This window comes from Dendropsophus ebraccatus, chromosome 1 (assembly GCF_027789765.1).
Source record: "Dendropsophus ebraccatus isolate aDenEbr1 chromosome 1, aDenEbr1.pat, whole genome shotgun sequence".
NCBI classification, from domain to species: Eukaryota; Metazoa; Chordata; class Amphibia; order Anura; family Hylidae; genus Dendropsophus; species Dendropsophus ebraccatus.
In genome coordinates this window covers 95,846,393-95,871,970 of record NC_091454.1, presented here as the reverse complement: position 1 = coordinate 95,871,970, position 25,578 = coordinate 95,846,393, and the positions used below count along the sequence as shown (strand labels likewise).

At 41.2% G+C, this 25,578-nt stretch overlaps 1 protein-coding gene across 2 annotated transcripts in view; it reads right to left on the bottom strand.

The window, feature by feature from the left end:
* SYT1 (synaptotagmin 1) overlaps positions 1-25,578 on the bottom strand; it is a 431,113-nt gene that overhangs the window by 52,315 nt on the left and 353,220 nt on the right. For both annotated transcript variants that reach the window (XM_069975616.1, XM_069975625.1), the window contains exon 12: positions 13,642-13,759. In XM_069975616.1, coding sequence (XP_069831717.1) covers positions 13,642-13,759 — 118 coding nt within the window. The remainder of the gene's footprint in view (positions 1-13,641; positions 13,760-25,578) is intronic.

Below are 25,578 nucleotides of genomic sequence, written 5' to 3'. Positions count from 1 at the left end.
TATAATCACTGATGAGCTCAAGAAAATAAGCCACACATACATATAGTCACCTTCATTAAATCTTTTCCATATTTAAGACACAGAGTAAGGATCCCTTTACACAGGACAGTTATTGTCCATTACAATCACCGACAGACTACTTAGCAAGTCGACCAGCACTGATTTAAAGGAGCCCTAACCTACATTTTTAGATGTTAGAGGCTGCACAAAAGATTGTTTAATCAGCCAATCACTTTCTTCTTTTTTTACACATGCCCTGTGCACATGAGGTGTCAAAAAAGATGATTTTTTCTGCTGCTTAAAAGATCCAATCAGTTGATGAATGAGCAACCGCTCATTTGTTGGCTGATTGCAGGGCCTTTTACATGGGGCAATCACTGAGCTCAGCTTTTTAGAATGTTTGTTCAGCCAATAACCTTGTAAAAGGGGTTGTCCGGCATAAACTATTAATCTATGCTGCTGGGGCAGTGAGGAAGTGACATTTTCACTACATCTTCTGATGTGCCATTTCCGGAGAGTGGGAGGCTCAGAAACCTGGCTGCTGCTTTTAATCCCTTTCATGCTGCTTGAAGTCGTCAGGGCAGACCCTGGTGGCATCTCCACCAGTCTTGACTGATAGATCAAAAAGAGGCATTGGAAAAACCCATCAATCAAGGCTGGTGTGGTGAGGAGAAGCTACTGGGGAGCAACTGGATAACTTATGGATCAGGCTGCATGAAAGTAATGATAGGCTCCCTTTAAATCTTTTAAGTTATTGCTTACAATGTGCCTCGGAACTGTGCAGAAGTATTTGTTTCCCTAGGGTAAACATGAACTTTAGTCATTATAACACTATATGAAAGAAAGCTTAAAGGGGTTATCCAGTGCTACAAAGACATGACCACTTTCATTCAGAGACAAGACGACTCTTGTCTCCAGTTCAGGTGTGGTTTGCAATTACGCTCCATTCACTTTAATGGAACTGAGCAGCAAAACCCCTCTAAAGCTGGAGACAAGAGTGGGGCTGTCTGTGGAAGAAAGTGGACATGTTTTTGTAGCGTTGGATAACCCCTTTAAAAGAATATTCAGAGACCCATTTTGGAGATAATTATTTTTTGACTCTAAAAACTACAAACTTTTACTCTAAAAAGAAAAAAAAAGAAATGTAAGAATGCTAATGTGTGTTTCTATCATTGTAAAAGATGTACCAACAATAATTTTTCCTGATTGTTAAAGTGAAGCTAACAACAGGTTAAAAGACTCATAGACACGAAACACTTTTTTTTTTACCTTTATCCTCAGTCCCCCCCACCAAAAATCTTTACTTTATCAATATGTAAATCAGGCAGTCTCTCTCACTGGCCTGTCTCTCTTCATAAATATTCATCTGGTGCTCTACAGTGAGCACTGGAGTGACATTACTACAGACCACCACCTCAATATTATTATAGGGCGGGCCGGTTGGGCAGATTAGTACACTGAGAGTGGTAGTCCTACTTCCAGTTCACCAAACCACCTAATTTACATATTGATTAAAATAAAGTTTGAGTGAAAACTGTGCTAAGGATAAAAGTAAGAATATTACCTTTGTTCTTAACATTTCACACACATTGGTGCTATAACAACTGTTAGAGTCTTCTAACCTGCTCTTAGCAACCTAAAAAAATTCCTGAATTCATATTGTAATAACCACAAAGGGTCATTTATTTTAGTAAATGTAAGGTGTAATGACTGCAGTCGTGGATCCTCTGAACTGTCACCAGAGATGGCTTAAACCGCACCAGGGAGCGGAGTCTAAGGGGCCACTTGCTGCGGGATGGCCTTGCTGCGGCAGGCGACCCCCAAGTCGCTACCCCTGGCTTGGTTTGCTAGTGATGGCGGGTAAGGTGAAGCAGGAGCAGTAGGCAGGAGAACGTGCAGACAGTGGTCTTAGACGTGACCGCAGGTGGCAGAGGCAATGGACAGGAACTACGAACAAGGGCAGCGGACAGGAACAACAGGGAGCTGGGCCAAAACGCTATGGAAAGCATATAGAGGCTCCAACACGAGGGACAGGGCATGCTGGGATTTATAGGGAGTGATTATGTGCAACTACCAATTAGGGGCGGACTGGCCCTTTAAATCTGTGACAGCCGGCGCGCGCGCGCCCTAGGAGGCGGGGACGCGCGCCGGCCGGGACAGATGGAGACAGGAGCGGGGCGAGATAAGACGCCCCCGGGGGCCGAACTAGTCGCAGCGCCGGGTCCCTGTACCTGGACACCGGCGGCTGCGGGACACGAGGAGGGGGTGCGGCGTCAGCCCGGAGCACGGGACGCCGCCGCAGCCATGACAATAGGAAATTATAAACCAACTCTAAGGGCCCTTTTACATGGATCGTTTATCCCCAACAAGCATTGCTAGAACCACTCACTTGGTGCATAATCAGCCCTTGGAAAAGAGGAGATAATCAGCCCTGTGTAAACAGGAAATATGTGACTGATAGCAATGTATTAAAATAGTTGCACAAACAATACAGCCCTGTCCAGCTGTCCAGCCCTGACACTCAATTCATTGTGCCATGTAAAGGCACTGCAAACGAGTGTCAATCTCACTGATTGGCACTTGTTTGCAGCTGTGCACAGTCAAAGATTTAAAGCAACCTTAAAGTGACACTGTCACCCCCTATTTGCATTTTGACTGCTCTCCACAGGTGTAAAGGGTAAATGTTACAGCTTTCATTACTTATTTTATATCACACCTCATGGAGCTTGTTCTGGTAAAAAGTCGTTTTTATCACCTGTGGACTGGTATATGTGGGTGGGGCATCGCGTCCTTTGTGCCACATTGCTCCGCCCTTTGAGCCACTTAGCCCCGCCCCCATCCGTGACGCCATTGCCACATAGGCCTAGAGCTTTAGGCTAATCCTTCCAGTGGCTGCTGAGGGGGCGGGGCATATGTGACAATGATGTCACGGATGGGGCGGGGCTAAGTGGCGCTGGAGGCGGAGTGATGTGGCACAAAGGTCGTGAGGCCCCGCCCACATATACCAATCCACAGGTGATAAAAACGACTTTTTACCAGAAAAAGCACCATGAGGTGTGATATAAAATAGGTAATGAAAGCTGTAACATTTACCCTTTAAATCTGTGGAGAGCAGTCAAAATGCAAATAGGGGGTGACAGTGTCACTTTAAGGTTTGTTTCACACAACCATATTAGTATAGGCCTGTATTGCAGACCAGAAATATGGATATAAAATGTTAGAAATGGCATCAGTAGACGGTAAATAATTTATCAGCATTGCATCTGTATAACTGGTTGACTATACAGTACTTTGAAAAGCAGAAGCAATACAGATCCTAATCTCATACAAATGCTGTACAGATCAAATATGGCACGTATACTGATGAATCTGTATTTTAATCTTTGTCCATAGACTTTAATAGCCATTTTCCATCCATACATAGGGTCACAGTAACAAATGCCATGTTTTTTGAATATGTATGTATTTTATACCCCCATCTGATTAACATTAGCTCCATATTGCAGTCTGCAAAGCAGTGGATGTAATACAGATGCAATGTATACAATAAAGTAGTTAGGCATATTTGTAAGGGTCCATTTAGATAGGTAGACTGCTGCTGATATGAGCTCCTAGAAGATCTATGCTCACTAAAACAACCCTTTACATAGCTCATATATTACGGTATTAATGCAGGGTAAGCACGATGGCTAAATTATTTTGTGTAGCCCTTCACTTACATCATTCTCAGACTCCTGTTTTATACAGGGAGATATGTGGCTGACTAACAATGATTTTAGACCTCCTGTGCGTGATCCCTGCAAACACAGGGCAAAAATCGACCTGTTCGGCTGATTAAGGCCCCTTGTAAAAGACCTTTTACTTTTCTGTTTGAACTGAAATGCAAATACTGAGAGGGTGCATGGTGACAATCATCTTGATTATGTAAATTCTGTAAAACTTTTATTTCATGCTTACATAAAACTTTCATATATTGCCATGCTGACCTTGGAGCTTTTATTGTAAGGCAGCTAATAAGTACCAATGGGTGATTGCCGTCTACTATCTGTGTTTTGCTCATAATTAACATCACACTATGTGGTTTAGATTTGGCTGACAATTTGTATAGGTCTTTCACAAAGTCTTATCAGCTACCTGGTAATTTGCATATCATTACCCTCTGTAATCCTTCATTTTAGCTATGCCGGGATTAAAAACTCTAATTAACTTTTTAAAGTGTTATAGTCTGGTTAAAATGTATTTTGTGAAACCTGAATTTTAATAAACTGGATACGCCTACAATTTAACAAAAGTAGTTTGACAATTTAATTTGTAAATGTTGAAAATAATATCTTTAAAACAAGGAAATTGTTTATCATTATTTAATTCATTGTTCAATGAGATGAGTCCATAATATTATTGGATAATTCACAGCAGTGAATATGGTAATACTATATTTGTGTTATCATTTTATGTCAATGTCCAAACTTTTATGACTGTCTAAAGCTCATAACATGTATTGGAATGCTATGAATAGTACTGTGTGATTTCTGTAGCTAACATTCTTAAACATTAGTTTAACAAAATTAAAACATTAGTTTTAACTAAAAGGGGTTCACACGTTGGTGAGCAACCTATTGCTGAAAATGGAGACTCCATGTGTACTCGACAGTGGTGAGAGTCCAACAGTAGCTTTCAAGCCTCAGTGATTATAGCTGAATGTCAATGTTATTACGTCATAAACATCAGAAAACCCAGTTACCCTTACATACGAAAAAGTCATAAAACAGGTATAAAAATGGACGTTTTTAAAAATCTGGAAACGTGTTGTTATCTATGGAAAAGCACATACATTGTATAAAAAAAATAATTCAAATAATGATGGATGCTTTTTAATAGACATAAACAGAATACATTCGATTTCAACACTTCTGCATTTTATGTATTTTACCCTCATTCTTGTTTCATTTTACAAATTACTTAAATAATTACTTACTAAGACTAGGTTTACATTGGAAATCTCCCTACGCCACATGTAAATGCTTGAATACCGTCAAAAAGGCATTGCCAATGCATATTCAGGGTGTGTCCATAGTATTAGATAGCCCAAACATAGTCTACTTTTGATTGTGTTTCCTCTACGTTATGCCAGGATGTTTAATACATACTCTTTATGAAATCTGTACAATTTTAATGCAATCTCCAAGTCTAAGGCCAGTGTGTTAAGTTCCAGTATTTAGTAAAATTATTTAGTTGTTTTTTTTTAAAGGGTTTTCAGCCAAAAAATAGTAATGGCCAATCCAGAGGGTAAGCCATTAATGGTTGAATGGCTAAGTGGCAACACATGGGCCCCACTGCTAATCAGCTAAACGGTACAGCCACAGTACTACAAATAAACAATGGAGTGAGGCCTGTAACCTCAGCTCTATACATTGTACTGGTGTCGCACCCAGCAGCAACATTACAATATATATAGCTAAGGCTTCCAGTTCCTTACATTTTTTTTTTCATTTCTGGCACAACTGCTGTGCCAATCAGCTACCGTACGTCCCGTTTTTGCATTGAAAATTTACCTTTCATGTCGGCCTGCTGACAGATCTATTGAAATGGAAGTTCAGGTCTTCTTAGATACCAACATGAATTGGATCCATTGGGGATCACACACATTATGGTCTCATTGCATACTGGTATCCAAGAAGACCAGAACATTTAGTTCAACAGATGAATTCTCTGCTGATTCGGCAGCGGTCTGGCATGATAAGTACACTTCAAGATTTCTACCTTTGTATATGTGTCTTCTATTTATTTTTTAGCTTCACATGTAACAAAAACATCTGGTTATTTTGCTAAAAGACAAAAACTGCTGCTGTTATTTGCTTTTTAGTACTTGGAAGGTTTTTATTACTTGCTGCTCTAAGCTTGACAACACTGTTGTAGGAGCCACAGTCATGAATATTCTATTGAAATAAAAATGACTGCATACATACTATTGGCAGCTCATAAATTCTAAGTAAAGCAGCAAGGGTTAGATTGAAATTATTGAAAAATTTATTCCAGGTAAAATAAAAAAAAAAAAAAGCTTTTCTGTGTTAATTTACATAAGAGAATTAGGCAATCAAGTAAAATAAATCTAAATCTAAATGTCACCTGGACTTCAGAGAATGAGAAGCTGTTTGTAAACTATATCAAGATCACAGGTCAAGCCCATCAGATCTCAGATGCCCTGAGACAGAATGCAACCATCTGGTCTGCAGTGTCCCCGCCATCCTATTTACTTTGTATAGTTACTAAGTACTATACTGGAGATAAATATTAGCTTGTACAAAGGCATCCATTTGCATAAAACATGTCATATTTCCATTACTCATGTCAGCTCAGCCTGCTATGAAACAAAAATGTATATTTCCCAGGGGTGCTTTATATTTAAAGATTTCATGGCAATGTAAGATAGTTTAAGATCTTACACTGAACCAGCAATCTGTTCCCTCAGACAAAATGTCTCTTGCAAGCGATAATTCAAAAATGGAGAGATGCCAGAGCAGAAATGGCCTCCAGGGAACTCTTAAATAGGACTCGGGAAAGACATGTACCATGAAGCTTGGGTAACTGCACGGTAAGGTCAGAATATTATCTCTTTACCTAAAATATTAGCATTTGGATATGCCAGGCTGTAAGTATTGAAGCAAACAAATGACTGTAAACATGAAAAACTTTGCAATCATATCCAAGAGCAAGCAAACCTCTGTGTACATAACATGCATACTGGCCTTCTGACAGACGACACACAAGTTCTCTTTAAAAGCTAATATAATCTACTGAAACATTTTCTAACAGCTCTGATAATTTAGGCAATACAGGCCAAACCGTTTCATTATGCTTCTCTCACCAGGATGCTGGAATCACACCAAGAGACCTCTTACATCTCGCAATATAAATCTCTAAGACAGAATTAGCTGAACTTGGAGTGTTTCTTTTATGAAAACTGCAGACTTATCTTATTACATGTGAGCTCTCGGTCTACACAGGAGTACTCAGACAACACTACACGGATTCATTTGTACAATCAAAATAAAATACTGAGATAAAATATTCAATATGAACTACAATAGCTTCATATAGATCTGGGCCCAGAGTAAAGAAATGTGTATTCTTCTAAATTTGAAATTATACATCAACTTTCAAACCTTAACATATCCAGAGGACTGGTCTCTGTGGAATGGGCAACAAACGGAATCAACATCTACATTAGAAATCTGTCAAATCCAGTGATTAGAATCTGCTGGTAGACTATTATGGAAGTGTACTCTGAGGTTTAATCTTCCTTATTAAAATCTGTTACACCAGACGATTATCGCCCATAATGGCTGATATCGGCTATATATGGCCGATAATCGTTTCATGTAATAGGGCCTTAAACAGAGGTCACTAGAGCCTTAGCACTGGAGTGGCAAAAGAATTCAGGTAAGTCATGTTTGCATTTCAACTCCAGTTTAAATTTTTATTCTGTTCAACAACCCCTTTAATTGTTGGATTTAGAACTGTAAATAGTGGGGAAAATATTCGAAAAACTGTATTAAAGGGGTTCCTGCTTTGGACAATTCTTATATTTAAAGCAACTCTGTACCCACAATCTCACCCCCCCAAACCACTTGTACCTTCAGTTAGGTGCTTTTAATCCAAGATCTGTCCTGGGGTCCATTCGGCAGGTAATGCAGTTATTGTTTTAAAAACAACTTTTAAACTTTCAGAGCTGTGTCTAACGGCCGGGGCTTACATTAGTATATGCATTATGCTGGCACCACCTCTCTGTCCCTCCTCCCCGCCCTCCTAATCATTAGGAATGCTCCAGGCAGATTGCTTTCTATTCCCCACCTGTGTGCATAATGAACATGGGCTGGATCGTTAATTCACCTGTGCAAAGCTCAAACAGCAGTAATCGTTCCTGGATCATTCCTAATGATGAGGAGGGTGGGGAGGAAGGACGGAGAGGTGGTGCCAGCCTAATTCATATACAAATGTAAGCCCCGGCCGTTAGACATAGCGCTGTAGGATTAAAAGTTGTTTTTAGGAGAATAACTGCATCCCCTGCCGAACGGAGCCCAGGAAAGGTGTTGGATTAAAAGCAGCTATCAGAAGGTACAAGTGGTTGGGGGGGGGGTGTCAGATTGTGGGTATAGAGTCGCTTTAAGGAGGTTCCCCTGACAATAAGTCTTTAAAGGTTATCCTGCTGCTGATACCTACAGCAATTCTTAGAATCTGTCTTTTGCATTAAACGGATTGTCAAAGAGTTAGAAAACCCAACTGGCAGCAGGAAGTGTTATAAAAAAAAAAAACAACATTATTAACTTGGAAAAACCCCTACTGCTTTAGTCAGTTTTAGTCTGTGGGGAAAGTACCTGCATACGTTTAATATAACTCTAGTACTACCACAGGGGAAATATTGCATTACACATTCTTGTTGAAATTCAATCATCTAATGCAAGGTTCTCTACATGCAAGGTTCTCTAGAAAAAAGACACTCTTTGATAAAAAACAAAAAAAAGATACACTCTTTTTGATCTGTCTAAAGCTAGTCATACATTTTAGATTAAGATGGTCATACCCCCAATTTTGGCTTGAGCAGCTGACTATCTAGTGTGTCTGGTGGCCTCCAACTCTCACCTGAAGAAAGATTAGTCCACAGAGGCCAGCTGTCTGGACCCCTGCTGTGGCGCTGCTCCCTGCACAGTAATTATGAGCGCTCGTAACGAAAGTACATACTTACAGCGCGGCAGTGGCGGCAGCCCTAACAGAGAGAAAGCCATTTGCTCCCTCCCTGTCAGTCTCTCTTGTGGCCGCAGCGGTCACAAGAGGTTGCTTTCCCCTTCTGGTGCCGGAGCTCGAGTGACGTTACTGCGCCGGTGCCAGGACAGGGGAGAGCGGCCTCTAGTGACCGCTGCAGTGCGGCCACAAGTGGGAAGAGAAGAGGACGCGCCGAACTCAGGTGAGTATAAGTGTTTTTTTTTCCTTTATGTCCCATGCTGTATGGGAGGGGGAGAGCCGATAGGGGGAGAGCGTACACGGGGGCTATATGGGAGGGGGAGAGCACACGGAGGGGGCTATATGGGAGGGAGAGAGCACACGTGGGGCTATATGGGAGGGGGAGAGCACACAGGGGGGCTATATGGGATGGGGAGAGCGCACAGGGAGGCTAAATGGGAGGGGAAGAGTGCAGAGGGGGGCTATATGGGAGGGGGAGAGCGTGCAGGGGCTATATGGGAGGGGGAGAGCACACAGAGGGCTATATGGGAGGAAGAGAGAGCACACAGGGGGCTATATGGAAGGGGGAGAGTGCACAGGGGGGCTATATTGGAGGGGGAGAGCACACGGGGGAGCTATATGGGAGGAAGAGAGCACACAAGAGGGCTATATGGGAGGAAGAGAGCGCACAGGGGGCTATATACTACAGGGGGAGAGTGCACAGGGGGGCTATATACTACTGGGAAAAGCACACAGGGGGCTTTATACTACAGGGGAGGGCGCATAGGGAGCTATATACTACAAGGGCAGAGTGCACAGCGGGGCTCTATACTACAGGGGGAGAGCACACAGTGGGGCTACATACTACTGGGGGAGCCCACAGTTGGGTTATCTACTACTGGGGGAGAGAGTACTGGGGGGCTATATACTACTGGGGGACGGCGCACAGGGGGGCTATATACTACTAGGTGAGAGCACACAGGGGGCTATATACTACTGGGGAAGAGCGCACAGGGGGGCTATATACTACTGGGGGAGAGTGCACAGGGGGGCTATATACTACTGGGGGAGAGCACATGGGGGGCTATATACTACTGGGGGAGAGCGCAGAAGGGGATTTATACTACAGAAGGTCTATATACTACTGGGGGGAGAGTGCACAGAGGGGCTATATACTACTAGGGGAGAGCGCACAGGGGGGCTATAAACTACTGGGGCAGTCACCCCCTTTGTACCAAATTTGAAAGGGCTGGTGAGAGAGAGAAAATGCCAGTTTTCCCACTAATAAGCAGCAATTCTGTATGTAAATAGTTCAACAACCTTTGTGAAAAGTAACAAAAACACGTTTCCTATTGATGTTCAGCTCAGACCTTCACCTGACAATAAACTCTGGTAAGTGGACCTTCACTAAAAGTTGTTGAGTACCCCTGGATTTTAAGATACACCATTCTTTTGTTCTCTGGGCCATAAACTGGCAGAGGCTTTCTCTGTTCTCTTCATTCAAACTACACGCTAAAAGATGTGTATGTACAAATAGGGACTGATCGCTGTCAGTCACCAGATGAAGCTTAACAATAATGAGGTCATAAATGCAACTTATCCTTGGATTCTTAAGTTTTTACAAATAACAGTTATTCCTTTCTTATGAAAAGTTTTCCAGTTTTCTAGTGTACTGTATGGTTCAATTATTCATAGTTGCACAAATCTTTGTTGTGTGAGAATCATGCAGGTCCATGGTTCATAAAAAGAAGGAGCTGTGATAATTGAAGTGAACCAGTCTATGCACCTGTATGATCAAATGACCAGTGCAGATTCTCCCCTTCTGGAAGCAATCAATTAATCATACTGTACAATGACAGCAAGCAGAAGAAACGAACTATACAGTATATTAGAAAATTACATAATGTTTTATTTCATGCATTTAATTTGTTCAATCCAATATACCCTTTCCAGTAAATGTTGAGAACAGCATGCATCTTGCTCGGGTAATTGCCTTCCTGTACAACAACATAGAGTTTGGAAAGTGATATCACAACCCTCAAGCACTTAAATCCAATACCACACCACTATGTATCCAATAATACACATGAAATCCCACAATGATTAAAATGTCCCTTCTATCAGAATTAAAATTTCCCAAAACACATTCTAGCAGTATACAAAGTAATGTTATTTGCAGTCACGATTGCTTAATGAATACTAACCATGCATGATTTACTAAAGGTTAATATAGAGTTTATAAATAGTAAGTGATTAAAACTTGTTATCATTAATACATTCTTTAACACAGAGCAATAAAGCCAAAAGATATGTTTTCTTATTTGCATGCTAATATTAAGCATTTTAAAGGACTCCCTGAAGCACAAATTATTTTAACAGCAGATGAGGAACCGAATTTCTGCAGTTGTTATTCCAGAAGTACTGAAATAAACATTCATATAAAGTGCACAAAAATGCTATTATAGAATTGAAATGTTATGAGTGCAGTAGATGAACCTGGCTAATGGCAGCATAAGAGGGGATGTGGATCTGTGGAGGTGGTAAGAACATTTCCAGGTACATCATGTGTACTTTAACAGTTACATGTGCTATGTTTGATATGTAATGTATTGTAATGGAAATATTTACTCTGCTTTTAATTCATAACAATATTTTTCTAAGCTACAAAATGGTACAGGATGATTTCTGATTTCAGAAATGACCATTTTGCCTCTATCACCTGTAGTTGTAACTTTCTAACACCTCTCAACCTAAATGAATCCCGCCTCTGCCTTGCTGATGAGGGTTGTATTGTATCCAGTTTCTGCACCACAACCTTCCTTATGCCACTATTGGTCTTGGGAATATATACTCATCTGCTGTGACAATACAAATCAATACCTTTTTGTTGCCAGCTTCCATTTGTATACACGATTCTCACAGCTCAATCATTATTTTATGTTTTCCAGCACAAGCTCTTCAGATTTTCCCATGAGGTATATTTGTAGGACATTGCCGGAGGTCAACAGAAAGTTTACAGGACTTAACCAGAACTAACTGTGAACACTTATTTTTTCCTGTCTGGTTTGCAAATTGGAGTTTCAGTAAAGTTTTAGTTTTTAGTTAAATGTGAGTTTCTGTCACAGTATTTAGTTATTTCAGATGACTGGAAGATAGCATGCTACATATGCCTTCATAAGTTGACATCTTTGATCCAGCAAAACCATGAAGGGTAACATGACAACAGTTGTTTTTTACAGTATAGGTTAGCATAAGGGTAACACAAACTGGCACTGACACTTAGGCTATGTTCACACAACGTATCTTTTCGTAAAAGTACGGCAAATGTTGCAATCGGCAACAACGGACGTACTTTTCACAAAAAGATAAGTTGCGTTATGACCTATGGAATCCCGGCCAGAGCGTATACACAAAGTATACGCTCCGGACGGGATCTCTCACGGTGCCCCAAACAACTGACATGGCAGTTTTCTGTGGCTGCTATTCATTGAATAGCAGCGGCAGGAGACCATGTCAGTGCACACTGTGGAGCGAGCGGCTCCAGCCGCTTGCTCCATAATGAGCTGCGGGGAGTTCTGATGCGGGTCCACACTGATGCGCCTGCATCAGAACTCTGCGGCTGCAAAGATCATCCGGCCGGTACTACAGTACCGGCCAGGTTGATCTTTTCAGAGACTGGCCGTTCCGTGACCCAACTGGGTCACGAAATGGTCGGTCTCTTACGTAATGTGCACATAGCCTTAAGATGTATATAGATACAATGTTGTCCTACAAGTGTATATAGTTTGGCATGGTTAGGCTGGGTTCACACTAAGTTTTTGCAATCCGTTCTTTTCATCCGTTTTGATCCTTTTAAAAAAAATATATATATAATGGAGGTAATTGGAAACACAGATCAAAACGGATGCACACAAATGCATTTTTTTTATCCTTTTTATTTTTCTAAACAGATGGAAAAAATGGATTGCAAAAATATAGTGTGAGCAAAGCCTAATACAAACCATCAAAAAGCCACAGGAAAAGAAAATCTATAATATGTATGTTTTGTCAACTAATAGTAGTCTGACATCCATTAACGTAGTATAGGTTGTCACAAATAATGCACAAGTATAAATGGATAACCTACCCCCTAAACATTATTGGGCAGTCTTTTGGGAGCCATCCAGAACACAGATTATTCACATTCATAAGTCAGATACATTATGTTTTTTAGTGCTACCTTAAGTGTCATTCACAATACATGAAATCACTCACAAAGCTGTGGAAACTGAAATAGGGAAAGTTAACATAAAGTTTTACTTGGACACTTACTTTATATCTTTTTCACACCCTACTGTCTTTTTTGCTCCTAACATAATGGGATTTATGCTGAGATGTGTTTCAAATATAATGTAGCACCATTGTTTTTATGTCTCTTTTTGAACTTATACAGCTACCTGTATGAAGATCTACCTAGGCTTGATATAAGAATCCAAGTGTTACAACAAGCAATAACTGCAGCAATATCTCCAATTATGGTGGGCTCCAGAAGAGACAATGAAATGTGAACAAGGTTTGAAAGCAAGTATATGAAACCAGGTCAGCATTACTGTCAGTGAACCTTGAGGTTGTTTTTCCTTATTTTACTTTTCATTGGTTCGGTGAATGCAATAAATAATAGCCTGTGTTCTGCTGATGCACTAGCTGAGCAACCAGAGAAACCTCAATGCTATTTTCAAAATGCTTCAATGGCTAAAATGGGATGATTCTGAATAAAAATACCATTCTATACATACATTTCTTAGCTTGCTCTTAATATTATATTCTTGCCAAAACAGGAAGCTCCATGGCAGAACTTTATTGTAATTAATTGTATTAATATTCATTACACTCATAGAAATAAAAGCATGCACATTTATCCATATGTATCTGTTTGTCACCTACCTGATAAACCACCAACATCCATCTTCTTTAGGTTCTTTGCTTCCAGAATAACAACTGTTAGTTTGCCAGCCGTGGGTACATAGCGGAGGGAGAAGCAGATGTCACCAAGTTTCTCTTGCTGTAAAAACAGTTCATGCAATAAATCAGCCAAATATGTTTGTATTTATGCAGATTTATAGCACAAATATGTGCCATAGCTAGGAAATCATTCTATAGTGTAGAGTCATTAGGAAGCTTTGTCATTACACTGATCTGGTTACACTATTTTCAGGTAATGTATTCTTTTCATTTCTTTGTTAAAAAAAAAATTCATAAAAAAAAAAAAAGAAAAGAAAAAAGTATTGTGCTGATCTATCAATTAGAATCATTTACAACCTCTTTTGAGCTAAGCTGCAGCAAAGCAATATTTGATTTGGTTATGGAAAAACCTAATTAAATTGATAGAAATATGGGCCAAACAAAAAAAGTCATAATTAGTATTAATAGCTCACTCTGAGAGTTTTGCATGAATGTCCTTGGCTCTGCTGCAAATACTAAACTCCCTAACTTCCAGCGCTGGCCTGTGCCTCAGCTTGTGTTAAACACATTATAAAGACTGTGATTAAATGTTAGACATTTATATTTAGGAACGCATAAAAGTCTACATCTAACTGCTACACTGATGCCTCTACCCCATGTCAGTCACTGCAATGGTTAACTATTCACTTTAGAATACAATGTCATATTACTCCCATCCACAAATATCTTCATAGTGCTGCACCACCCTATATTGTCTCCCTCATCATAATTTACAACGCTCTAAATTTTGCCATTGGTGAGTATCCTCCTCTGTAATCCTAATCTCCCATTCCCCTGTTCCAGTCTTTTTGTGCTGCACCAGTTCTCTGGAATATAATACACAAATCAGGTTAATTTCCAACAACCACAGTTTTAGTTGTGTTCTAAAACATTTTTAAAATCTTTTTAGACAGGCTTCCCTAACCTTTCTCCTTTCCTCCAAACCAGTCAGGATTATTCCCCAGAACCCAATGCCTTCCTTTAACAGTGTCCTCACACTCAATGTACTTACAGACTCTTCTTATCTACTGTACATATAGTACATAAGTACTGGCTACAAAACACAGTGGTGGAACACTACATTAATCATGTAGTAGTCATGATTACTGCAGTGAAACCTCTGTGTCAACAGGTCTCCCTTTATTGTGCCACTAGATCTACCTTCAGTGACTACATGTTCTGTAGAGTACACTATTGTACTTGATGCCAATCATCTGTGCTGTGGGCCGCAAGCGCTCACACCCAGTCATGTAAGGTGAGAGGGGATGCATATGCTATGCATCACCACTGACTTCACGTTTACTGTACTGGGTGTGAGAGCTGCTGTCATACTGTGCTTGTAAGGGGATTTTGTTTGTATATGTACTGTACTCTCTGTATTGTAAAATGCTGCAGCATACAGTATGTTGGCGCTATTATGCCTAAAGATTATTATTACCACCGAAAAGATATACAAAAATGCTATTCCATAGAAAATCCCCATAGACTGTGGGCATGTCTTATCAGTATAGAAAAGCTTTACCTTCTATACACACAGGGCACATAAACCATTCCCAAGTATAAATGGTTGTGACAAGAGCAGAGTCAGCAAAATTGGTGTTTCAGTTATCTGGAAATTGTAACTTATGAAGTTTTCCATATGTTGTCAGCATTATGACGGTGAGCTCCTGCTTCACATTTAGGTCAGTGACATAAAATAACATTTCTGAAATTACATTGTACTAATGCAACCTAGTCTAATGCAAAGACTCTCTATCTTGCCAGCATGACAATAGAGTATGCTTGGAAGCAAGTATACTACTGCTAGATATATTTTATGCATGCTGTATCATCGTTGTGCAACATTCAGAGGTTGTACAGAGCTTTCATACAATTTTGTACATGAGGCCATACCAATATTATAGAACATATAACAAATATTACAGGAATGTTTCAGTATTATTATTATTATTATTATTATTTTATTATTATTATCAACAACAAAATAATAATAATAATAATAATAATAATAATAATAATAATTAGTATCACTGTAAGGCTATGTACACACAATGTTTTTTCCTGTACGTTTTTGAAAAGAAAAAATGACAACCGTCCTCTTGCGTTCAAAATAACGCCAGTCATTTTGCTGTCTGGCCGTGCAATGACGCCGGCTGGGACACTATCCTTAGTTTATAGTGTGTTTACACAGATTATCTGACAGATTTTTAAATCCAAAGCCAGGATGGAATTTGAGAAGAGAAGAAATCTCAGTCTTTTCTTTATAACCTGTCCTTTGTTTATAATCTGCTCCTGGCTTTGGCTTTAAAAATCTGTCAGATAAATCTGTCTGTGGAAAGAGATCAAGAAGGATTTAATTGAAAAGTCCATTGAATTTAATAGTGAAAGCTGTGAAAGAAAAACTGTGTGGGAACAACTAAAAAAATAACATTTGCTGTTTGCAAAAGACGTCCGAAAATAATTGTCATGATCATTATTTTGACATTTTTGCAGACATAGTCCTTCATTTCATCCACTGTGTGAATTGGACGTCCATTATTCCATTAATTTCAATGCATTGCATCGTGTCAGGAGTTGGCCCACCTGCTTGGGTCCCTGCACTGCCGGGGTGCACGGCCAGCCCTCTGACAGCACCAGCAGCGCCCCTGACCACCGGCCTGGCCGGTTGCTAGGGGCGCTTAAGGCCGATCTGCACAATTGTCATGCATTTTATTGATTTATACAAACGGTGAACATCACCAGTCAGCTGTCAGTGTGTGTGTGTGCCAGACCTGGAGTCTCAAACCCAACCACGCACAGGGCTGGGACTCCAGGCTCCATAAGTATCTTCCCCTGTGTCCCATTCCTTGCCTGCGATAGAGCCTAGTTTACTAGTAGTGTTTCCTGCATTTTGGTTTATCTGGTATTCTGACTTTTGGCTTTCTGGACTCTGACTACTCTCTCGGATCTCTTTATCGTGTTAGGGCTGCACCTGTCCTTGTCTTACTGGTCCCATATATTCTGACAGGACGTCTTTTTTAAATACAAAAGGCGATTGCCTTTTCTCTTTTTTTTAAGTTGTGTGAATGTAGCCCAAGGCTATTTTCCCAGAACATCTTTTTTTATGTGCCTATTGATAAAGACGGACATTATCAATTATGATGATCATTAATAACATCCATCATTATTAAAAAGCGGACTTTTTCACGTAAAAAAAAAAGAAAGCGTTTTGGGAACATAGCTTATTGCTTTAACTTTTTTACAACCAAAATATATTATAAGTAATGATGGAAATATCTATAAAATCATAATTAATATGCTCATGTATAATATTTTCTATCATATTTTGGCAACAGCATAAAGCTTTCTTACTTTTTTTTTCATTAGGCTCTTAATTCTTTCTACCAGATGGGCAATAATAACATTTTTTGACAGGTATACTAATTGGAAGTTGGCACATTCACTTGAAATGAAAACCATGTCTTCTGCATACAATACATATGTTTAATCATGTGTGCCTTAGTCTGAGCTTCAGGCATTTATCTTGTTCATTTCCTCATTTTGCTAAGTAAACCATTTCCTCTCTACTTCTGTCACTGCAGCTGACTTAGCTAGAGAGACCTTTAGAATAAAAAAAGTACTAGGGGATTGAATTCAGTAAAAGGTTATTTTACAAATTGCTCCTGTTGCTGGGGCATTTCTGCAGCTTGGATAGTCCAGCTGCAGGGAGTTCTCCTGCCCTCTTTTTACTTCCTATAAGCTATAAATAGTTTTCTAGTACTTTATATAGCCTTCACAATCCTTAGACATACCGTATAAGTCTTCACTTTCCTTTTGTTAGGCTGTGTTCACACATGCAATAATTGGAGATAAGCGAACTAGCCAAGGTTCGGGTTCGTATGAACCTGAACTCTCGGCTTCTGATTCCCGCTGTCTGCCAACTCGGTGGAGAGGGTGGATACAGCCTGAGGACCACCTAGAAAACTGGGATACAGCCTATGGCTTTGGCTGTATCCCAGTTTTCCAGGCGGTCCTCCGGCTGTATCCACCCTCTCCATGGAGCGGGCAGACAGCAGGAATCAGAAGTCGAGAGTTCAGGTTCATACGAATCCGAACCTCGGCCGGTTTCCTCATCCCTAGCAATAATGCAATGAAAATGCAATCTGAATGCATTATTTCATTGCAGTGCTGCATCACTTCATTGCAGTAATAAATCATTTGGCTGTTCTTCGTTGCGCTAATGCAATGAAACATACCCTCGTTATCCAATGCGGTATTGGATTAAGACATTTTTTGCATTAGAATGGACTTCTTTAGTTTTTTAGGATAAACTATTCATACAAGCTTCGTATGAAGAGTTACGATCCCCTCCAGACAATAAAATGTAATGATGTGCAAAAAGGGTCTCCAGTGGCCTAATTATCTTATATAGGGACCACGTGGATACAGTTGTAAGTTTTTTCCTCTAAATACATAATTTATTGGAGTAAATTACTTTGATCATTACATGACATGTACAAGGTACAGTTTGAGGTTCCTACTGTGTCACTTGCAGAAACAGCTTCTTCTTCTTCTAGAATATTAAATTGATGGCAAGGGGTTTCTCTGAGTTGCACTACTTATCAAAGGATTGTATCAAAATAAGCATTTTGTTGGGGAAAAATAATATATAAAAATCATACAGTACTACAAAGCAACCAATGATATGACGTTCTGTGTAAGGCTATGTTCACACTATGTTTAAAAAAGAGAAAAGGTGGCTGCTTTTTCTATTTAAAAAGACATCAGTTTTTACCGCGATTTGATTGTCTTTAATGCAATGCATTGTGATAGGACTATCCCAGTTGTCTTAGCATTAAGTTAAGTAAAATGTGACTGAGTAGAATTAAAAATTCAGTTAAAAAAAATTAAAGTTTGGCATTGGTGCCATAAAAATAAATAGAATTGTAAAATTGAACACACGTGTCTCAGTATAAATTCAGAGGCACATGGAAGTAAAGAATAGGCTCATATGTAAGTAAAATCACTTTATATAATAGAGAACATCAGCATGGAATTGAAAAAGTGTGAAGCTGCTCCCTCTCTGTGCCATTTACACATAAAAATTGGTAGTTTTAGATACCATAAGGCAGGATCGTACATAGAAGGATAGAGGAGTCTTTCATGTGTCTTTTTAAGCAGTGAATACAGAAAGCAGAAGAATGTCCTTTATACATCACTGTCTTCTGGATCCCTTTAAAGCTTTAGAAAAAATGCAAAGGTATACCAAAGGTATACTAAAAAGTTTAGGAAGTGTTTAACAGAATAAAAATTTGAACCTGTTTTTTTTTTCCAGGACTGAAAATGAGAAGAAAAGGAAGGAGTAGAAGAAGAAAAAGAAATTATGAGTTACAATATTGGAATGATTTCCACTTTAAGTACCTAGTAGTAAATACTTGTTTAGGGTAGTATTTTTTTGTATTCAGATCCGATAACCAGTTTTTGTAATATCAATTCTCGAGCCACAGTGAGTGACACAACCATATAAACTAGGTGCCTGCCTGACTACTGGCTTCCTTTGTAGTCTATATACTGTATGCAATGCAATCCTGAACACAAATATTGTATGCCGGGAATTCTACATCTCTTCTCACCAGCAAATTTGCGTAAGGGACAGAGTAACCAGGGCTGGGTCTTATTACTTCAAGGAGCCCCTATCAGCCACCTAGCCTGCCTCTTATATACATATGCCCTTGACCACAGTATGTATGTCAGTACACTTTACATTTTTCCCAGTGGATCTCACACTAGTCTTTTGGTTCATATCAAATAAATAACCCCTTAAAGCAATCCTGTCACACAGAAGAAAGTGTGCTGTCAGCAGTCAGTACAGTATAGAGCAGAATGTTCTTTGTAATCTATTGTAGAAAAAACATCAGTATTGCCTTAAAGGGAATTTGTCAGCTGCAATTCACATTCCAAACTGCTGACACTGCTAGATAGCTGTTAGAACAAGGAGACACTCGGTACCTTTCATATATATGTCTGTGATTCCAAGATGAAAAAAATACTCCTATAGTAGGAATAGTCAAAGTGGCTTTCCGAGCTCCTAAAGTGCAGCAAGCTGTAACCACTCCTTACTCCCATACCTGACCCTGCTTTGGAATTAGCTTCCAGGTGTCACTCAAGCAGAAGGGGTAGTTAGTTAGATGTTACAACTTGCAACTTTTCAGGAGCTTTGAAAAGCCCCTTTGACTCCTTGTAACAGGGAATAAAAACATTAACATATATAACAGTGGCTGTTGTCTGAAACTGCCAACAACTCCAATGTCAAACAACTGCTGTTGTCATACATCATGTAAACATGGCCTAAAACAGCTAACACATAGGGAGATATTTAAATGTTTATGTATGTGCCTTCTGTATTAAAGGGGTTAAAGGGGAACTCCAGGTTGAGGTAAAAAAATAAAAATAAAAATACCTGCTGCAGAAGCATATAACATTGCTTACCTGTCTAACCCAGTTTTGAAACTACCAAAAATCCATTTGTTTTAGTGGTCTTCGTTCTGTATTTCATGGCTGTTCTTCTTGGGTGAGCAGTTGTACACAGTACTCCAGGTTCCAGAATGCATTGCTTTCACTCAGATGTTCATCACAGTCCTTCCCCCTGCACACTCCCCGCCCCAAACTGTTGCAGAACATTTAGGTCACTGGGGACGCGGGCACAGAGCCTGCCCAACCCCCGGTGCTGCCCCCGGATTCTTACCCTTTCCGGCGAGTCCCGCTCCTGGAGCCGGTCCCGGGACGAAGATATCAGGACCCGAAGCCGTGCGCGCACGCTGCAGAGATAAGTCCGATGCCCATAGAGAATGACGGCTCCAGTCATTCTCTATGGGCATCGGACTCATCACAGGTAATTTGCATACAGCGCGTGCACGGCGTTGGGCGCTGATATCTTCGTCCCAGGACCGGCTCCAGGAGTCAGGGTAAGTATCCGGGGGCTGCAGCGGGGGGTCGGGCAGGCTCTGTGCCCGCGTCCCCGGTGACAGGTTCCCTTTAATCATTTCCTTGTGGTCCCACCCAAACAGCACACTGTTACTTCATGGAATATTGGAATAAAGTAAAGAACTTTTTGAATTTAATGTAATTATGTTTAAGCATCTTTTATCTGTAAAGTTGAGCCCCACAATAAGAACTTTATCCGATATTATCTTATAGATTGTTTATGCCTCGTTTTTTTGTTCTGGTGGGAGTGGAAGTGCCAGCTCTGATCCTCTGTACTGTTTACCATCATTTATTGTGTAACTTCATCATTTTTGGGAATACGCTGCAATACTCCAATAAAACTCCAACATGTGTGAACACAGCCCTTATTTCACTGCGGACCTTTGCACAATCAGTGAAGTGGCAGCAGCTGCTTTTGTCACTCCTTGCCACCTCAGGTGGAGGCTGGAGAGGCTGGTCAGAGATGGTGAATCACTCAGGGAGGTGGGAGACAAGATCCAGCCAAGCCTCCTGTGACATCACGCTCTTCCCCACGCTCTGCCTCATCAGCCTGTGCTCAGCAAACACACAGAATGTGAGACAGAGGCATGGAATATTTGTCTCCTAAGGTGGGAGAGCAGAGGGAGCAGGAGATAATGTGAAGCACAGTTTTCTTCACTTCCTGGATGTCTATCAGCTACCAGTGTGGCAGAACCATACAGATATGGTAATACATTGTATAGACAAATCTATATAACTTTTAATGTAATTTTAATAGAAATTTTTTCCCCCTATCCAGAGTTCACCTTTAATTTCTCATGGGTTTCTAGATCTCTGCTGCTAAAGGAGCATTCATTGTTAACATTCAGGGGATAAAAATCTATCCTGCTTATGTGATGACATGCAAGTGCTCAGATTGTTAGACCTCTAGAAAAGATAAAGCTCTGTCTTCCGTTGAGTGGGTTCCTATTGAATTACTTTTTTTTTTTTTTTTTTTTTAAACAATAATACTGTATGTAGTTGATGTGGTTAGGGCTAACTTTTTTTTTACCCATGTACATTTTGGCAGTCAAGCCAGCATTTTGTGAACCCAGTAGAGCAGTTCACCGCCTTGCAAAACACTGACTTCCTGTTTCAATGCAGCTCAGCAAATGTCCTAAACTACAGCTACCAGCATGCCTTGTCCCTCTGCTGGATTCCCTCAGCAGCACTCACCACCCCTAGCCCATACTGTCCTCTATTGATAAAAAGAAATTTGACTTGATTAGAATTTTTTTTGTGTGTGCAAAAAAGCTGAAGTAAACATTTCCTTCCCTTTCCTAAATGAATAACATTTATTTCTGCTGATGTTTCTATCGTGACATTTTTAGAGCATGAAGATAATTTGCATGATTAAGTAGATTCAGATTAGCTGGTTGATTAACTCAATAAGAATCTCATTTGAGACTTACTAAAAAACAACAAAAAATCATCCTGTAGTCTTTATGCATATTGTCTAGCAGGTGATAGTGTAGAAATGAATGAATAAATACAATTGACTGGGCAATGTTCATTATTTGAACTTCACTTTACTTTGAGGGTATAATCCCACTATGGAACATGTGCAGAAATTTTAAGCAGAAGCTGCACGGTGGACCCCACCTGAAGTTCCACCTGTCTCAATTATATTCTGAAGCTCAATCCCCCATCTGCCCAAAGAGTTGGCCTGTCAATTATTTGGGTGGACAGGAGATTGAGCTTAAGAATATCATTGAGTTATTGGGACAGGCGGAAAATTCTGTAGTAAGAATATACCCTTGTACCAGGTAATGGTGCAACAAAGAGTCGGTCCAAAACAGAATGCAATTGCATGCTGTTTTTTTGCTATGGTTGTGGTTCAAGGCAAACTGTAGTTAAATGGGGAGTCCCATAGGAGAGGGGGTTAATGTATGATTGCTGGGACCCTCCATGTCTCAAGAACAGGGTCTGAAGTCTATGCAATAGAACAATGGCTGAACATGTGCACTGCTGCTTCATTAACCTCTTAAGGACCCATGTCGTACCGGTACGTCATGGATCACTGTCACTTAAGGACCCATGACGTACCGGTACGCGGGTCCTTTAAGAGGGCGCCGCGGACCGGCCGCATGCGATCGGGAGAGATGGCCTGCAGAAATACACTGCAGGCCATCTCTCCCTGTCGGCATGGGGGGTTGTTAACCCCCCCCATGCCGACGATCGCCGCTATTGGCTTATCAGTTCAGATCAGCCAGTAGCGGCGATCGGAACCTTTCCGGGTCATCGGTGACCCGATGACCCGGAAAAAATGGCGGTCGGTGCTGTCCGAGGACGGCACCGACCACCATTACTGTAAAAAGTAATGGTGGCCAGGTGCCATCGGCCCGATCGCCGTGATCAAAGTCCCCAAAAGTTATAAATACCTGCTCCGGACCCCTCAGCTAGGTAGCTGAGGGGTCCAGAGCAGGTATTCGTACATTACTCACCTTTCCCGGGGTCCTGATCGGCGTCTTCCGGGTTCGCGGCGTCCTCGTGGTCTCGTTCGGGTCTTCGGCTTCTTCCGTGACGTCACGTTCGGCTATTTTCGGCTCCAGCGTCGGGTTTTCGGGATTTTCCGCTCTGCTTCCCTCTAGCGGCTGATATGTGTAATACACTTATCAGCAGCTACAGGGATGTTCAGTATGTAATAAAGTTTTTTTTTTTTTTTCAATTTTTTTTTTCTATTTTCCGCACCCTATCGCCGCTGAGTGTTGATCAGCATCGCACGAAAGTGCGCTGCTAATCAGCAACTCCTCCTTTTTGGCGTAGGGTGTTTTTTTTCTCTATCCTACTGCCACAGTCTGCTTATAAGTGCCGCACATAAGTGCGGCATTTATCAGCAACACCATTTTTGGCGTAGTTTTTTTTTTTTTATACTTACTGTAAAAAAACACGTAAAAAACACTACATTACACCACACTACACTACATTGAATAAAGTTTGACACTACACCACTACATACCCCATATACTAGTCCCCATATAAAGATGACCCCCAGGGTGTTTTCGGCGTCAGAGGGATACGTTATTATGGCCTCCGACACCGAAACAGCCAGTGAGGATAAATAGGGGGATCCTTCGTTCCTCCATTCATCCTCATCCTCCAATGACATGTCTGGGGGGTAGCGTAGTGTATGCTGCCTCCCAGACACGTCTTTTCCGCCAGTACCGTCCCAATAAGAGATCACGGTATGGCCTAAAATTCTACTAACTCTGTGAGCGTACCTCAGGGTACTCTTACAGATTTAGGGTAGGTGCACACTGCGCAATGGCGAAGATAAACCTTTGTGCATTCCGCAGCTGGCACCCGCCGGCGGACTGATGCAGGCGCGCGTCTCCACCCGTGTCATAGACTCCATGTTATGCACAGGCGGATTCCATCGTCCGTCCAAAGAATGAATACGTTGGACAGAGAGCGGAATCCGCCCGTGCATAGAATGGAGTCTATGACACGGACGGAGACGCGCGCCCGCATCAGTCCGCCGGTGGGTGCCAACTGCGGAATGCACGAAGGGTTATCCTTCGCCATTCCGCAGTGTGCACGTATCCTTAGAGTGTATGTAGGAAGGGACACCCGAATCCAGCCCCAGATGCCCCCTCCACCCCATCCTCGGAACAAGTGGGAAGATCGTCTGATCGAACTGATCTTCCCACTGCTGGATAAAGGCCACCACCTGTACGGGGATAACTTTTATACCAGCGCCCCCTCTTCCGCTCCCTCGCTGCCTGAGCTACTGTAGCTTGCGGCACGATCCGAACATATCAGAAGTAGTAATAGAGCCCTAATAATTAGTAGCCATGGAGCAGACCCAGCGCTTCTGGATATGAAGGACCCCGTATCGCACCAGGACAACATTTTCCAGGTGACGTCCCCCACACTGGAAAACAGGAGACCCCAGAAGAAGTGCAGAGTGTGGCGTAACAGGGGGATCAGGAAGGACACCATTTACCAGTGTGACACCTGTCCTGATCGCCCCAGCCTCTGCATATTGGATCGCTCCAAGGCGTACCACACGTCACTGGGGTTCTACATTATCTAAATTCTGTCCCTTATTCCTATTTCAGGGGTCACGTTAGTCCAGGGATTATTCTGATCGCCATTATGGAGTCGGGAAGGAATTTTTCCCCTGTGATGAGGCTACTGTCGTGTGCCTCACGAGGGTTTTTTGCCTTCCTCTGGATCAACACAGGTTGAATTTAATGGACACCTATCATTTCCAACCTTATAAACTAATAATTGGCCTAATACCCCAAATAAATTAGAATTGTCCCTTTTCCCCAGCTAAGTAGGTATGGCCGCCATTCCCATTAGAGGATGCCATGATGCAATTACAAAGCCTCTGTGCGGCCAGGACAGTAGAAACCCCGACAAGTGACCCCATTCTGGAAACTGCACCCCATAAGGAATCTAACAAGGGGGGCAGCGGGTATATGGCCCCCTGGTGACGGCCACATTTGGGACGTGAAAATGAAAAAAATGGTATTTTTTATTTTCACGGCACATGTTCTACACATGTGCCCGTCACCAGTGGGGTCCATATGCTCACTGCACCCCTCGTTAGATTTCTTATGGGGTGTAATTTCCAGAATGGGGTCACTTGTCAGGGGTTTCTACTGTCCTGGCAGCACAGGAGCTTTGTAATTGCGACGTGGCCTCCATCCTCCATTCAAGCCTCTAAATGGCGCTCTGTCCCTTTGGTGACTTGCCCTGTGCCCATATGGCACATTATGTCCACATGTGGGGTATTTTCGTACTCAGGGGAAATTACCCTACACGTTTTGTGTTCATTTTCTTTTTTAACCCCTTGTGGAAATGGAAAAAATCAAGGCTAGACCAACATTTAGTGTAATTTTTTAAAAATTTTTTACTCTAAATCATTAATCTTGTCATGATTTTTTCATT